The sequence below is a fragment of the Lonchura striata genome, chromosome 1A (assembly GCF_050655825.1).
Source record: "Lonchura striata isolate lonStrDom1 chromosome 1A, ASM5065582v1, whole genome shotgun sequence".
Classification (NCBI taxonomy): domain Eukaryota; kingdom Metazoa; phylum Chordata; class Aves; order Passeriformes; family Estrildidae; genus Lonchura; species Lonchura striata.
Window position 1 is genome coordinate 22,857,780 of NC_140741.1, and position 17,246 is coordinate 22,875,025.

Sequence of the window (17,246 nt, forward strand, 5' to 3'; positions counted from 1 at the left end):
GAGATTTATTTCAGTGTAAGAGTGTTTGAACATTCTGTGAAATAAATAAAGAGCAACTCCATTTCAGACGAGGAAGAGTTTCTCCTGTGGTATACAATGATAATGTCACTTACTGGGAAAGAAGCAGGTGTGAGTTCCGTGTCTCCATACACCTACACATTTATCGGAGCTCTACAATGCAGTACTACATTTCACCCTACTTCACAAAGTATGAAGCAAAACCAAAGATCCGAAGACATTCAGAAAAGGAATTTGAATAATTATAAACATATTTGAAATATTTTCTAGAACACACCTGCAGCTCCCCAAATGAAGACAGCAGCCCTGCACCATAAGCCTTGAGGGAATCTCCTTCCTTACAAAGTCCAAACTCAACTGTAAACCAATAAACCTGGAAAAAAAATGAGACAGAAATTTATTATTACTTGATAAAAAGTAATATATGTACAACATTCATTTGAATACATTTAGAGTTTTCATTTCTATATAAGATGATGTTGTGTGTCAAATTCAAGTCTATAAATGCAATAAATGTCCCCTCAGACTGAAATTCTTCTCCTGGGAGAAACATAGCACTAGATTCTCTCTGCCTGAGAATCAGTTCGGTTCCATGACAAACAAAGTTGTGTTTTACTGTGCTTATCTTTGTCAGCAGGAGCAATAAAATCACAGGAATAAAGCTTTATTTTGGCTGGCCAGCCCAGTGGAAGTTTGAATCTTATTTTAGAAAAGTTTGAGTCCTGCTTCACACAGGGCATCTGACAGCAGCAGCAGCATGATCAGGCTGTTGCTGCAATAGGAAAGGAAGATGGAGAGTGGCCAAATTTGACTCCTGAGTCTGTTCTTTTGAAGGTATACCTGCCCTGGCTCAGATAAAACTACCCTATCTATCAGCAGTGTCAAAGCTGGTGGAATTCTTTGCCCAGGTGGCCCCCATTTGGCACTGAGGGCTCCAATCTTAGAGCAGTACCCCCATTTTTATACAAAATTTGCAGCTCTGGGTCTCAGTAGTCTCAGAGTAGCTATCCAGGTGATCTACGCTGACTACAGAGGATAGTGCCTGACTGGAAGATATGCTTGAAGGTGAAACAACTACAGAAGCTGCCTCTTGAAATTTCCTGTGGGGATGAAGCAACATATAATCTCTTCTTGCCCAATATGTTTGTGCTGGAGGAAATCTTGTTTGGGCTTCTGTGTTTAATCAGAACTGTCACTTTGAATAAAGGGTGCCAAAGCTATTTTCCTTTAATGCAACTGTTTCGGGGTAGGGTTTTCCAATCACAGCCTTCACTCTGATCCCATTCAGCTCTATGGGAGTTCTACCAGTGACTTCAGTGGCAGCAGAATTAAGACAACACAGGGCGCTTTGGAAAATTGAGCCCTCATTTATTAAATTACCGTAGCAAGTTTCTCGATGAAATCATCTGGAGCTCCCAGAGATGCCAGTCCAATTTCCTGTAACAATAAACCATTATTCTTCAAGCTGTTTATTGCAGACATTCTTCCTGCCCCCTTTTATGTAATTGCTCACATTTTAAATGTTACCACTGCTTACTACCACACACAAATGTTTACAGGACATGTTCCTATCATGCAAGATCAATTTTAAACCAGAATTCTCTCCAAAAATGAACAAAGGGTCTTGTCCAAATGTCATTTACAAGGCATGATCCTTTGTGCCTGGTACAAAGCCCATTGAGGTCAAATAAAATTTTCCTCTTGCTTTGACAGGCTTTTGATCAATTCTACAATGAACATCTGAGAGAATGATAGGGACAAAAGGAGGCAAATCAATCACACCTACACACCTTATATATTTCTCTTTGTTTTGATGGGTCCTGATTAAAGAAGTTTTCCTGGAACTTTGAATGAGCTATTTTTTTCTGAATGACAGGGCATGATTTGAAAGAGCTTATTCATACCTTGGAGACTTTTCCAGGATGCATGCAATGGTTGGATTCAAAAAACAGACATGTGAGACTAATATAGCCAGGTTCCTTGCTTGATTTGCTCTAGTGAGGACTGCATAGTGCAAAAATCAGAGGGCTCCCCGCCCCCCCCACCCTCCCCCACCAGAGCAAAGGCATTCGAGCAGCTTATCACCATGTAAAATCCTAGGAAGCTAAGGTACAGTAGTTCTCATCTGGAAGGAAACACCAGTTCTGGGAAAGGGCAAAGCCTAAAGGCAATACTAAAAACTTACTAAGTAGATCAAACAGACTTTTTTCTTTTGAGATCCATATTTCCTTTCCTTTTTCCTTTCCTCTTTCCTTTCCTTTCCTTTCCTTTCCTTTCCTTTCCTTTCCTTTCCTTTCCTTTCCTTTCCTTTCCTTTCCTTTCCTTTCCTTTCCTTTCCTTTCCTTTCCTTTCCTTTCCTTTCCTTTCCTTTCCTTTCCTTTCCTTTCCTTTCCTTTCCTTTCCTTTCCTTTCCTTTCCTTTCCTTTCTCACTCTTTCTGTCTTTATGCCTTTCTTTCTTTGTGTGAAATACATGTTTTCTGGTAGGATGCAGCCAAAGGTTTACTGCTTCACCAGGGTTTGGCTTCTTTTCCAGGGACATTAACACTACCAAAAACAAATCTCCTCTCCAGCCTTCTCCCATGCTTACAGCTGAGACAATTCCTCACTTTATTCAACCCACAATGTCGCTTCAATATGAAAAGAAAAGAAAATCTCCACTTTCCCTAACATTTGAATATCATTGGTGAGGTAATATGCTTGAAGGTGAATCTGCACCACCCTTCACAGCTCTTGGATCATCCACTGAATTACTGTGTTTAATTATATAAATAATGTAACTACTGAATAACTTACCTGGGAAAACTGAGCAAAACTGGGATCAGCAAAAAGAGGCACGTGTCCTAGCAGCTCATGACAAATATCACTGCAAGAAAACATGACATCTGAGTAACTGTCATTCAGGAAAAGTCCAGCAATGCTGGAAGAATGCCCTAGAGCCAGCACACAGTCAAGAGTGCAGTGCGCTTTCTCCTACCTGCAGATATTGTTCACAGGAAAACATTTTGCTCTGAAATTATTCTTGAGGTGGAAATGTTTGCAAACCCCAGGGTTTTCTGTGCTTTTGTATCATACATCCCTCAGCAACAGGGACTGTTAGATTTTTCAAATACAGAGAAGTGATTTGGAGAAGAGAAGGAAAGAGGAAGGGGATAATATGTCCAAAAAAGGCCTGGAAGACCTTTTTTGAAGAAAAAAAAGGAAGAAAAAAGTTTGTGGAAGACATTTCAGCCTGGCATGACGACAATAGGGTAAACAAAAGCAGGAAAGAAAGTCAGAAGAATCAAAAAGAGAAAAAGGAAAGCAAAAAGAGTTTGTGGAAATTAGGAAGTAAAAAAAAAAAAAACAGAAAGATTTGCAACAATATGAAACAGAATAAGAAATCTGGTTTTAAAATGGCAAGTGGAAAAGACAATGGACAGAAACAGAGAGAAACACTCCAAAACGAAGAAGAGGTGGTCTGGGCTTCTCCTGTCTTACTGCCAGAAGCTTGCTTCTGTACTGAGAACAACAGGCTGAGTCCTTGCCGCACTACTTGGGTGCTAATAGCTTAGCTAAGTGCCCTTGTACACTACTCTCTTGCATCCCAGACACCACACAAGCAAGCCTTCAGTAGCAAAACTATCTCATCTGCCCCGGGAGAACTTGCAGAAGGGAATGCGGATTGTTAACAGACTAGAAAGGCTCCATAAATGCTCCCAGAAGAGAGCAGTCCTTTGGCTGCTCTCCCTTAGCCCTGTTCCCAGGAGTGCTGCAGAGTCCCAAGCAGTTATTCCCAGCTGGACTGACCCTGCTGTTGGTGTGCTGCAGCCTGACAGCCTTGGTGTGCCAGAGTACTCACGGCTCCGGGGTGTACATGGGCTTGGAGGCGTGGCGGATGTACTGCGTGGAGTGGAACACTCGGAATGCCAGCCCAGCCAGGAAATCCCGCGAGGAGAGCAAGCCTGCAACAGGGCGCAGCCGAAACCCAGTGCAGCCTGAAGGGACAGAAAGACAGCATCTTCAAAACAGCCAATGGGTTTGATTTATCCTTATCCAGACTCCTTACATTGGGAAAAGTTTGTTGATGGTTGGGTTTTTTTTTTTTTTATTTTTTAATCTCCTTATGTTATATAGAGTTTATTGCAGGCAATTTTCTTCCCAGGTATACCACCAGCACAGTATCTGAGCATCTGTCCCATTGTATCCCCAGAAGCATTAGAGAAGGACCCGGGACACAGGCTAAGTGATGTGCCCAGACATCACAGGGAGTCTTTGATAAATCAGGGATTGCTCTTCCTTCTCTGGAAGTACCACTTCCTCTGATAGCTGTGGTCCTTAATTTCATTTGGTTCTTTTAGGTGCTTCAAACTTACTCTGCAAGAAATTTGAAATATCTTCAAGCTGGGGAATATTGTCCTCCCTGTAGCCACAGTACTTCTCCAGCAGTGGGAACACATGGTTGTGTTCATAGCAAGCATGAGTTGGATACAGACTCTTCAGCTCCCTGAAGACAGTACCCCAAGTTTTCTTTTCTTCTTCTGTATAGGTGACACGAGGAATAGGTTGGCCACTAGAAAGAAAATTGATATCTTCAATAGCAGCCACAGGAAATGTCCTATGCTATCAACAAGCTCTTTGTCCTTTCCTACTTGCCATTTTCAAAACAGTTTTCTTATTCTGCTTCATGTTGAAGTTTTACTAGGACTGGCCAGGAGCTGCTGCTGCAGGAGGGGCAATGTTTTTGGGCTGGCACACAGCCAGGCACACAAAAGGAGCCTCATTTGTCCCTAGGCACTGACAGGAAAGGACTCAAATGACCTTGGCTGAGATAATGGCCTTTAGATAGCTTCTTGCATTATTATGTTAAAAATATATCAGTGCTTATTTGTCTTTTAAAGGTGTTCTTCTAAAAATACTTGTTTTCTGTTTCAATTTATTGAATTGGTTTCAATTTATTTTTTCTTTCTTGATATGAAGGAACTGTTTTACTTCTTGCTCTAGTGAGCATTATATTAATGGTTTTTATAAAAACATGAAACCATCAGCTCCATAAAACTCTGTTGCAGTGGCAGAGAAATTCTGATCTGTGCTCTGTGCTGTAACAGATGCAGACTCCAGCCAGTTTGACTTTTTATCATTGTAAGGAGCAATTATGAGTTAAATCCCACCCTCCGGCCTCCACGTGCTTAGCTCATATTGAAACTAACAGGAGTTATACACCACAAGCAATGCAGTTTGGCCGCCTGTGAATAACCAATTCCTTTGCAATAATGCTAAGGCCATAGGTGAATCCAACAGCTTTGAAAAATCAAAGGGGTTTAAGGAACTTAATAGGTTTAACAACACTGCTGGATCAATGCTGAAGCTTTCCAAGCCCCAGAGACCCATTGTTAAACTCTTGATGCCACCCCACCATCTCCCACTTTCTCATTTTTTTCTTGAGCCTCAGGGCAGCTCCTCTGGAGAACCATCACTTTCTGTCTCACTGTATCAGCTCTCCTTGATCTGTGGAGCTTTAAACATCAAGTTGAATTATGAGGATTGCTGGGGGATTTTTGTTCTTATAGGACTCCTAAATAATCCTCAACCACCTTCCAGGACTACTGGGGGAAGCTATGGCTTAAAAACCTTTCAAATTGCAATTAAAAAAATATTCAAGGGATCAATGGGACCAGAAGCAAAGTAAGGCAGAGGGAAGAGGCAAGCTAAATGCAAAGAAAAGAGAAGTCAGGGAAATCAAGCATTCAACAAAAACAGTGGGTAAATCTATCATGAGAGGAGGCAGAAAAGCAAAGGCAAAGTAGAGGCAAACAGCACAAAGAAAGAGGACAGTACAGATGCAAAAGAAGGGATACAGAAAAGGATGAAATTAATGTTTGGAAGGATACAAGGAAAGCAACCACTGACCCATCTCAGTATTGCAGCTGGGTAGCACCTTCACAACTTAAGAACCCTTTCCTTTTCAGTGAAGCCTGATAATTTTGGTTGTGCCTCTCCTCCCGTCCATTTCTCTGCATCTTCTGTGCGATAGCTAAGAATGGACATTACAGCTGTTCACGTCTGGACACAAATATCTTATCCAAATTTTCTAGTGATAAATTGGGTTTCTGACTTTTTTCACCTGACATTTTATACTTTCCATCAACCAGTCCCATTTTGTCTCCCCTTTTGTGATTACAATATTAGCTCTTTGGCTCAGGGGCTATCTTTTGATCCTGTGCAAATTGTAGCCCAATATTTACAATATATGTTAATTTTTCTTTGCAAACACAGTTTTTACCAATCCCAGCAAGACTCAAGCCCAGTAGTACCAATCTATACATGTGAGTGTCTCTGGGAACAGAATTTTTTCCTCCTCCAGATCTGATCATTGATGGCAATCAAATAAGCCTGTTCTAACTGAATTAGAACATCTCTATTAATTTATTTTTTTGGGGAAATGAAAGCCTAAATTGCTGATTGCATCAGGATTAGACATGATAAAAGTAGGGTGACAGACACTGGATTAGCATCAGAACCATATGTTATTCATTATTTTAATAGTGTATGCAGATCCTGCTTTAATGTTAATGATAGGCACTCCTCCCCCGGCCCTGGTTTAATGGGGAATACCAGATTTATTCAATGCTCAGGTCTTTGTAGCAGCAACAGTTCTGCTGCTCAATTAGACAACAAAGCTGGGAAAGAGGGGTCTTGTGCAGAGAGAAGGGAGATGATATCTCTTCTGAACATGTGCCTGGAACAATTTACCTTTGTTTTGCTGCAATTTGGGGATAAATGCATGAACAGAAAGATTTAAAAGAGAAAAGCCAAGAGCAGGAGGATGCTTGTGGAAAAGCAGGGATAGCCAGCAGGATGAGCATCCTAGAGAGGGCAGGAGATGAGGGCTTGCTTTGCTCCCATGCAGTGGGTACTCACTGTCTGTAGTTGTAGGCGATATCTGCAAACTCCTTCCTCCGGGCCCGGTACACGGGATCTTTGAACCCCTGAAGAGAAACAGCAGTGGTCAGTCCACGCAAATGATCAGTAAGTGCAAAAGGTGAAGAGCCTTCCTCTCAGCGAGCACCCTCAGGCATGGCTGGTGCATCCAAGATGTGCAGCAAGGTTGGTGGGAAAGCTGCCTCCTTTCTGTCAGGCTCCACTCAGCCAGGGCAGCGCTCCTTCCTGGGCTGCAGAGCCGCTGAGCAGCTGCTCAGCCACAGTCCCTCACCACCCCTGCCCCCCAAGTCCTTTCTTTTTTCATTTCCATTTCCCATAAGATAGGGGAACTTGTTCCTTTACAGCAACAACAAGGTGCTCCTGGCAAGAGCAACCCAGAATTATCAGTACTTGGATAACCATGCCCTTCTGGTTTCCCTTGAAGCTTGTTGCTGTCCCTGGCACAAGTGGGCTGCTCTAGAGAAACAGAATCAAAACACATTAGAAACACATTCATCAACTCAATCTGACCTTTTAGGCAGATTTTCAGAATTAACCACGTTTTAAAATGCTCATTTTCAAACTGATAGAGGATCAGTATCCACTTAGCAGGCCAAAAAACCCTATTTGTAGTAAAAATGCAACCATTTGAGGGTAATTAATGACTACAAAGAATGTCTAATAGACCTTATGGCTGGGAGCTTGACCTTTGCAGCTAATTAAGCAATAAACCAAGGATAAGAAATAAAAGCTCTAAATCTTCATCTGCGATAACCATTCTTCCACCCCAGTGTGCCTGCTGTTTAGACTAAAAGATCCTCAGGACCAGGAGTGCCTTCACCACCTGGGGTGCAGAAACATCCTCCTTCCAAGCTAGGATGCCTTTCTGTAGGGCAAAGAGGAACAGCTTCCTGGGCACTGCAGCCCATAAATGCATCTCTTAGTGGTCAGTGGCACAACTGGACTATGTGGGGCCACAAAACACAGCCAAGTACAGGAGGCAGCTGAAGTGGAGTGGAAATTCAAGAGTGTGAATCAAAAAGAGGTAGCCAATGGCCAAAAAAACGTGCTGTCCAATGTTAACCTGTCATGGAGGTCATTGTGATTAAATTCCATACATCACTTAACTACTAAAAACACAGGCTCCTTTAATTTCTCTTTTTCTGCACTCTATGGACTGTCACCTATTTACCCCAGGAGCTGGCTTTCTTTTTTAAGGAAAAACTCACTAACTAATTCTAGGAACTGGAGGAGAGACGCTTCATTCCTTTTTATATATTTTTCTTTTTCTTGGTTCTTTTTTCAAATACAATCTTGGTCTATTCCCACATGACACACAAGGGGGCCATTGGCTCAGTGTACCTCCTTTCATTCTGCCTCTCATATGACCACAGTGAACATCATGAATCATTGTACATGGTACATAACACGTCCTGAATTAAGCAATAGGTAGTGAATGACTAATCACCCCATCTCAATTAAACTAATAGCAGCAATTTTTGGTGCACTGCATGTAATTTATTTATAATCACCCTATCTCAATTAAACTAATAGCAGCAATTTCTGGTGCACTGCATGGAACTCAGTGTGTTTTGACAAATGAAAGTAAGTAGTTGTTTGCTTGGAGAGGGAATAGAGGGAGAAAATATTCTTGTATCTGAACAAAACTGAAAAACTGCAAAACAATTTTTTTATCAGCTAAGTCAATGAACAAAACTTTCTGATGCTAACATTTAAACCATAAACTTTTTGAACCAAGAATCTTTTCTTTTGTCACATTTCACCATAAAAGTACCATGTCAGATTTAGCATCCACATAACAATACACTGAGATAAATCATGTGTACGTAATCAAGGATGAAAAAAGTCTTTCTCTAGGCTATGATGAGTTGCTTCGTTTTCTTGTTAGTGAAACACAAAGTGAGCCTGAAATCACTACATCAGAGCCTCCTGGGAAGATGAGATGTGTCCTTGGGTAGCCCTGTGCTCTGAAAACTACTACAACTTTTAAGATCTCTTGGCATTTACTCAATTGTAGCAACCTCTGGTTTGATTTATTCCATAAACAGGGATTGGGCTGATTATAAGCCTAGAAATGTGGTAGGCCTTCTTGTCTTGTACCATGCGAGACTGAGTCTACTAGATCTGTACTAAAAGAGGGCAAATTTAAATTAGAGAACCATCAGTTCCAATAACTAGAAAAAATGCTAAAAATAATTCTTACAGGATGATCAGCATCCAATTCTGCTCCATAGCTTAGGATCTGATTGGCAAACCTGTCCAGCTCCTGGATACTTCTTGGGAACCACGGTACTGCAAAACAGAAAAGAAATAGAGACTGGTATCCTTCTTTGTTACCGGATTTTTGGCCTTCTTCTAATATTTTCCTATTTTCATCATGTATATAAAGAAACATAGGCAAGGGGCTAATTTTTTTCAATCCTTTTCCCCAGAGTAGGATACAAGAACAAACCAAGCAAATTGTCTTGAATGGGTGATTGTTTCACACTGTTGGAAGAATACAGAACATCAAGAGCATCTGAACCTTGTGCATAGCTGGCTGGCAATGTTTATGTTTCTGTTTTATTACTTCTGGTGTCTTGTCTTATCAAAATGGAGAAAGCTTTCACAATAAGCCGGAATCATCCCCTTCAAAGGAATCACAAGAAACTCCACAACAAGGATAAAGAATTTTTTGACTGTCTGAAACACTTTAAGACCTACTTGGTGGCCCACTTGAGCTAGGATTCTGCAACAAAATGACAAATGGCATCCTAATACCTCACACTAGCACTGTATCACTGCAGTCACTACACGATAATGCATTTACTTAACTTTCTTGGCCTGGTTCTCTATTGCCTTGTAACTCATATTCTACACACACTGTCTCAGCCACAGCGAGAACAGGAGAAGGGACCATGCTGACCACACAGAGTGTAATGTCTATGTGACCTTCTCATTACAAAAAAACATAAGGTGAAGGACAAAGAAGAATCACAGGGATTTCCAGATGTGATGTGTTGAAATAAAAAAAAAAGTAAGTCATGCATCTTCATGGCAATTCAATACAAGGACTGAACAGGGGCCTCTACCAGTAAAAAGATTGCAATTCATCAAGGGACTTTCTTGTACAAATGCGTGATGCTTGCTCAGCCAGTGTTTAGACAACAGCTGATTCCCTTTGTGGCTCTCTGCTCAGTTGGGAGCTCTGCTGCTGGGCCATACCGCCCCATCTTATTCTGGGGACTGTGGCAAGTGAATCTGATCCTCGGCCAGCAGCTGCTGCGTGAGCTCCCTGCAGTGCCTTGGTGATGGGGCTCATCCCAGACCTGATGGACCACCTGCAGGATAAGAGGATCTCTGTCTCCAGTCGTGCCTTGTGCCGATCCTCACAGCATGGAGTGTGCTTGTGGCTCTGGGTTTCTGCGAGCCAAGAGGCGCTGGAGCAGCAACAGCAGCTTTACAGGGCTCGCTTCGGGAGCCGCTGCTCAGCCCCGGGCAGAGAGTGCCCACTCCTCGGACTGCTGTCCCATCGCCAGGCTGGCTCCATGATGGGAACCTTCACATTCGTTTGCAGCAGGCGGCTGCTGGCCAAGAAGATGCCGGGATGCCGGAGCTCCCCGGCATGCAGGGACCCGCCGCGGCTCTCGGAGGTACCCTGGCCGGGCAGAAGTGGGATTCGGTCCGCCCTTCTCCAGGATGCGCACGCTTCTCTTTGCCCTAAAAACCAGACCTGAGCAAGTCACTAGATGGCAGCAGCAGACCCAGGAAGGTCCCCAAATTGGTTTCTTCCCTGCTGGATGTACCGCTGGTTCTCTTAGTTGCTCCGGAAATATTCTCTCCCCTCGCTGTCAGAAAGTTTCCTGCACTTCCAACCCCTTCACTTAAACTAGTCACAGCAAGGAGTAGAAAAAGGTGTGTGTTTGATCTATAGAGAGTGGTCACTATTTACACCATGTCCTGCCCATTTATCTCTAGGTTTATTTCCTGGCTGTATCCATGAGCTTTTTGTGATGGTGGGGAATTGCTTCACTGTTTTGTGCTTCAGACACTACCAGCCTAGGGTAAGGCACACTGGTGAATGGTTTTGTATTAGGCACTGGGGGAAAAGGCTGAAAGCCCCACAGCAAAGGATTTGACAGTGTTAAGAGAGAAAACCACTCTTCTCAGGGATGCACCATGACCTGAAGGGTCCAGGCTGTGTAGAAAATTGGTGGGGATTGAAGTCTGCACTGGATTTTGACAGTGATATCTGTAGGGCTTTGCTGGCCTAAATCAGAAAGGTCTGTCTGGGCAGGGTTTGAAACCACTGCTGACTTACTTTCCATACTGACTTACTTTCATTGAATATTTTATTCTCAAGATTGTGTTAGTACTTGGTGCAAACCTCATTAAAGACTCAACGAAAAACTGACTCCAGGCTGACGTGATGTCAGCTCTGGGTGTGGAGATGGGTGACTTGTTCTTTCTCTAAACAGGAGAAGCAACTTATCTTCCTGGCATGAAGTTCTGATCCAGCCTACCCAAGCACAAGCAGGAGCAGAGTTGGATGAAAGCAGCAGGCTGTAAAAGGGAAATCCCAAGGAGATTTAGTGCTGCTTGCACCAACATAAGTTGTTATGTTGGGTAGTGAAAAGAGCTGAGCTTTCCTAGCTCTCATGGAAATGAGAATCAAAGATTCCGAGCACAGTTCTGGGGTCCATACAGCCTTCACATCGAGGGCCAGGGTGAAAAAAGGCTACTGGTGGGTCTTCTGCCTAGATTTGATGTGCCAGGATGCTGTCCCCAGCCCTCCCAGAAATTATTCAAAAGATCAAATCAAATTACCCCCTGGCTGAATCTATGCCATATTTTGTTTGCAACATCTTCCTCCAGCCCATTCACCAGGCCGGCTGTCTGTCTGCACAGCCATTAATGAACTGCCAGGGAGAACTCTTGCAACACTGGACCTCTGTGAAGGGCTGGGGAGCAAACGTGGGCTGATCAGTAATAAATATTGATTTGTCTGTAAGTGAAACAGCAGCATTTATGGGATGGTGCTGGACACCCAAGTGGTGACCAAATTACCGTGGGGTCAAATGCTGAGCAGAACACTAATAAGACATTTAAATGAGAGGCAGCAAAGCAGGGGCAGTGAGGACTTCTGCAGAATCCTCCATTTGGACCATTGTGAGGAGGGTCAAAGACAGGTCTATGCAATTTATAGCAGTTCAAGGCCCAGGTTTAGCCCTTTTTTAAACACTATCAAATGCTCTGGCTAGCCTCAGGGTCTAGCAAACAAGGCCCCTACAGATCCTCAGCTCCCAGCTTGTTTCAGAAATGCAATAAATTGTCTGCATTTCCCTAATGCTGCAACAGAATAATATTTAATTATTTTTATTAATGGGCTCCAAGTGGACTGCAGCTACCATCTTGTTTCCAAAAAGAGCCACCAGGAGATGCACTGTGTTTTTACAATGAATCTTCCAATGTACACAAAGAGCTTTTTGTGCAGCATCTGCCAGCCCTTGTCATCTAAAGCTCCAAAGCTATATTTGGATTTAGAGCACTTTTCTGGCCTGCTCTCACCTAAAATTATACTGTTGATGCAAATCTGATATTTGTAACTATTGTAATGTGCCAATTAAATGTTGCATTTAGTTAAGTGATCCAAAAAAAAAAAAAAAGAAGAAAAAAAAAAGAGGTGTTAATTTATCCCTTGCCCAATAAATCACACACATACAGTGTTTAACACTGACCTATACAGAAGGGACAGAATATAGAAATTTACTCTGAGTGCCCACAAAGTAGTGCCCCAAGAACAGGACTGTGTACCTCCTGCGGGAAACAAAAAAGTAAGGTTTTTCTTTCTCAAATCACGAGAAGGAGAAAAATTAATTCTTTGTGGGGAAAAAATGACAGCATCCTAGGCTGCAGCAAAAGAATCAGTCCCATGGGATCCCAGATTGCCTCTGGAAGAAAACCTTTCCAGCCTTTACCTGCCCACTGAGACAAGTGTGGCAACATCCCCATAAACCATCTGTTTGAGATTTTGCTCCCTGGGGTCATAGTGCTCTTGCTCTGTGCTTTGGGAATAAGATTTCACACAGGCACATCTGTGGACTTTGACCAGATTTGCCAGGAGGGTACATTTGAAAGACAAGCTGGCCTAAAATGCACCACAAGGCCTGTTATTTGTTAATGCCATCACTGATAAAGGACAGCATCGCACCACACTTCCTACAGCTCAGGCTGTTCCCATCTCACTCTGCCCTTGTAGTGCCTCTGCCCAGGATTTGCCACCCACAGTTCATCCCCTAAACAGGGCTTGTTTGACCTTTCAAAATATGGTCCTTGGAGGATTTCAGTTTCATTGGGCCCTTATTACTCATGAGAGGAGTTGAAATTGAAAAAAAATAAGAAAGGGCAAGAAGAAATATCCATCTTCCTCTCTCTCCTCGGCAATAAATTGTTCACATTTTATAATATTTCTGAATTGCTGAAACTAACAAACAAACAAAAGTTATCCTCTCAGACAGAAGAGGATCAAGTCCCTTTTTGAAGCACTGACAGGATAATCTAGCTCAAGAACTTCTTTGATCAACACAGTAACATGCAGTGAAATCCTAATCCTACAGCTGACCACAGGAGTTTTTACTTCTGTGAGGTCAGAATTTCACATGCAAGACTTTCCTGGATGATATTTAGAGCTGTATTTCTGTCTGACTCTGGCATATGTTTATAGACAACTTTATTATTTAATAAAGTTCTTCATTATTTTCTTCACAGTAACCAGAAAAATTAATGTTAAGCCCCGGTAGGTCCTATTTATTTTTTTATCCTACTTATTTTTTATTTCTTCTGGAAATAAAAAAGCCCCCAAAAGTGAACCTCTTAAATCTGACATGATCGTAAATCACCTAATCAACCTTTTGTCCCTTTGTCTATGAATGGAGAAAACTGACTCCAAAGAGAATCTGCCTTCTTCTTTTTCATCTTCAAATGTAATGTCATGGGTAGGACACAAAGGAAATGGTAAAAGGATTACCAGCACTGATCTCAAGAAGGTATTAATGTCCTTTCATGTTGTTCCTAGGAAGGAAGGGGAAGATCCAGGCCTAAAGTATTTAAAGTCTGAAATCCTATTAAAATCACATCTGTTATCTGAAGAGGCATTTAAGTCTGTCTCAGCCTATCTGTGGGCAGCCACCAGTGCACCAAGCAGCCTCAACTCCAGCAAATCTCTGAGAAGTAGAAGCAGGAACAACCCAAAAAATCTTTCCTTATTTCCCCCTCAGAAGCCAGAACTGCAACTGACTTCCCTGAGATTTCTTACAGTAATGGAGAGTTAGTACTGTGCCCACCAAAGTGGGTGGCAGAGCCTCCCTTGTTTCCCAGGAGACCTAGTCATGATTATGGCAAAAATTTACACTGACAGAAAGTCTCCAAAAGAAACAGTTTACAGTAGAGGAAAAATAAGAACACAAAGAGAGAAATGTAGCCAGAAAGATCCAAGAGGATCTCTTTTACTACAGGAAAAATAAGTCAGTTCAGTATGTGACAGAAATAGTCCGTGTCAATGTTAACCTTGTCAGCAAATCCTTACCAGTGTCCTTCTTCTTTGTTCGTGAGAGCTCATGGACTGTTGCTCCAATGTCACTTCTCAAGGACTTGATGATCTTGTCCAGTGCTGGGACATTCTTGCCTTCCAAGTTAATGAAGAATTCATACTCATCTTTGTTGAGACGGGAAGGTCGGGACTCAATGTGGGTCAAGTTTATACCTTTTTCCTATGAGAAAAAGAAATTTTGGTCCCACACTTTTGGGGGAAGGAATATGACATAAAGACTGGATAAATACATGTGTCAGTCAACAAACCATATTTTACCATCCAAATAACTCAAAAGTGGCTACTGGATTGGAGGACTTTCACAACAGGGAGAGAAACAGAAAGAAAGAAGGAGAATTATGTGGGATTCACCCTTGTACAGACATCCATCATGAGGACTAGGCACTACTTAGAGAAAGGTGGAATCAGGATACAAGTTGTAAACAGGCTTTGTATTGTAAATGGCAACTCCAGTCCCTCAAGCACATAATGAGAGCTTGTCTGTGTTGACAGAGACATTTCCCCAAGATCAACATGGGAAGAAGCATTCCACCTGCAGAGTACCCTCTCATGGGAACTGAATGCTGTCTTGATGAGCATCTTGAGAAAAGATTGAAGAAGCAGGCAGCTGGGCAGCCTGTGAGATAAGCTTCTGCCAAACCTCTGCACAGTCACCTGCAAAGCCACCTGCACAGTTTCCAGGGCTGTGAGCAGCTGGTGGGCAAAGATCCAAAGGGAAACATGGATCTGCACTATAAAGGCAGCCCAGGTTTCTGCAAATGAAAAGACGGGTGTTTTAAATCACTGGATCATGGAGTTGGTGAGGTTGAATGGGACCTCTGGAGACCAGCAAGTACAACAATCTGCTCAGGTTGCCTGAGCAGGTTGCCCAGGGCTCTGTCCAGCCAAGTTTTGAGATTCCTTAGCCTCTCTGGGCAACTGCTCACAAGTCTAATCACCCTTTACAGAGAAGGATTGTTTTCTTTAGCTCAGAAATTCAAGTTCGGTCTTACAAAATATCTTTGCTGACTGTCAACAGTGTCTCCTAGCTCTGAAGAAAGAGATCATTGGCCACTGTAGTATTGATGACTACAACCAGTAGGACCCTGACCTCAGACATGCTGCCATGTTGATGTATAAGCAGCAAGTAGCTAAAAAGCCTGTTTTTCCAACAAAAAGCAAACAGAAAGTCCAGTAAAAAAAAAAAAAAAAAAAAAAGTTAAGGGAAAAAAATCCCAGAAAGTCCAAAAGAAAAGTACAGGAACATCTACCCCTGTTAACTGAACTCAAATGTTTTCTTGAGCACTATAATTAGAATATGAAAATACTACTTTCTTTCCTTTTTTTTTGGGGGGGGGGGTGGGAAATTTTTTTAAACATGTTTCCATGGACATTGACTTTGCCTCCTGACCATCTTGTCAGGCTCACACTGGTGCTGCAGACACAGCATGCCATGGCCAGGTTTGGGCTTCTGTCCCATGGGAGGAATATACAAATCCCTGGAGGAAATCTGGGGCTGAAGATCACAGAATCATAAAATCATTACCCTCAGAAGATTCAGAGGGGCTGACACATGGTGGTCAGCATCCCAGGAGAAACTTTTGGTTTTCGTCTTTCAAGCTAAAGTAGACTCTAAACTAGATGGCCCTGCTGGTGTCAATGTCAAACCCTTTGCTACAGTGGAGTCAGGTTTTCATCCACAAAGTAACACTGTGAAGATCTACTTTTGACCTACAAGGAAGAAAAATTGAGGTTTTTTTTAACTGTACATCCCTCTTTCTGAGCCTTCTTAGGACTTTCTTTGCTCCTCTCAGTGCTTGCATAGTACAGGAGGGCATCTGGCCATCAGCAGCAAAGGCCTGATTTACTCCTCCACAAAAGGCAGTTTATTCCTTGGTAGGAAACTTATATGCCATTACTCTGTTTCCTGAGGGTTGCACACTACAGATGAACTCAAATTGTTTGGCTAGATACCAATACAATAAGTTGAAAAGGTCAAAAGCTCGTTCACCAACTGCTGCTCTCGAGAGATGCCGTCCCCACAGGGCCGTGTGCCCAGGGAGAGAATGGGCAGCACTGTCCTTGCCCCAGGGACAGTTTGTTTTAGGCCTCCAAAGCCCTGTTTCCCAAACAGACTGCACATTGTCCTGCCTGTGTGGTGAGGCACTGGGAGCTCCTGACAGAGAGCAGGCACAGGGAGCTGCTGGGCCTTCGCTGTGTCTCACCATCCTCATCCTAGAAGTTTTCTGCCTTGTGCCTACTCTGGATCTACATTCTTTCAGCTTAAAACCATCACACCATGTGCCATCACAAATGGCCTTGCTAAAAACTCAGTCCCCATCTTTCTTTCTTATAGGACCTCTGAGTACTGGAGGGCCACAATAAGATCACGCCAGCATTTTCTCTTCTCTGGGATGAAGGCTCCTCAAACTGAATCCCTTTGGATTTTGATCAGGTGTCTCTTCTACTGTACCAGCTCTCTGGGTACAGTAGAAGAGCTGGGCTCAGTGAGCAGCTGCACAGACAGCAATGCCCTAAAATAAACAGAACGATGCAGGGGCTGGGAATGAAGAGATCAGCTGTAGGGTGGGCACGAGACACGCTTAAGACAGCAGGAGTATCAACACCCCTCAAACTGTCATAGGGTAAGACAGTGAGAAAAAGAGGGGAAAAAAGAAGATGGAGGAAGGAGCCCATGGAAATTGCTACCTCCTTTCTTACACCTGAGAGAAGCAGAACACC

General features: G+C 42.8%; 1 protein-coding gene across 3 annotated transcripts in view; it reads right to left on the reverse strand.

The window, feature by feature from the left end:
• Positions 1-17,246, reverse strand: part of PAH (phenylalanine hydroxylase) — a 36,864-nt gene that overhangs the window by 4,944 nt on the left and 14,674 nt on the right. For all 3 annotated transcript variants that reach the window (XM_085569614.1, XM_021536335.3, XM_085569615.1), the window contains 8 exons: positions 14,502-14,685; positions 9,141-9,229; positions 6,917-6,984; positions 4,372-4,568; positions 3,858-3,993; positions 2,813-2,882; positions 1,399-1,455; positions 296-391 (listed from right to left, as the gene is read on the reverse strand). In XM_085569614.1, the coding sequence (XP_085425740.1) occupies positions 296-391; positions 1,399-1,455; positions 2,813-2,882; positions 3,858-3,993; positions 4,372-4,568; positions 6,917-6,984; positions 9,141-9,229; positions 14,502-14,685 (897 nt within the window). The remainder of the gene's footprint in view (positions 1-295; positions 392-1,398; positions 1,456-2,812; positions 2,883-3,857; positions 3,994-4,371; positions 4,569-6,916; positions 6,985-9,140; positions 9,230-14,501; positions 14,686-17,246) is intronic.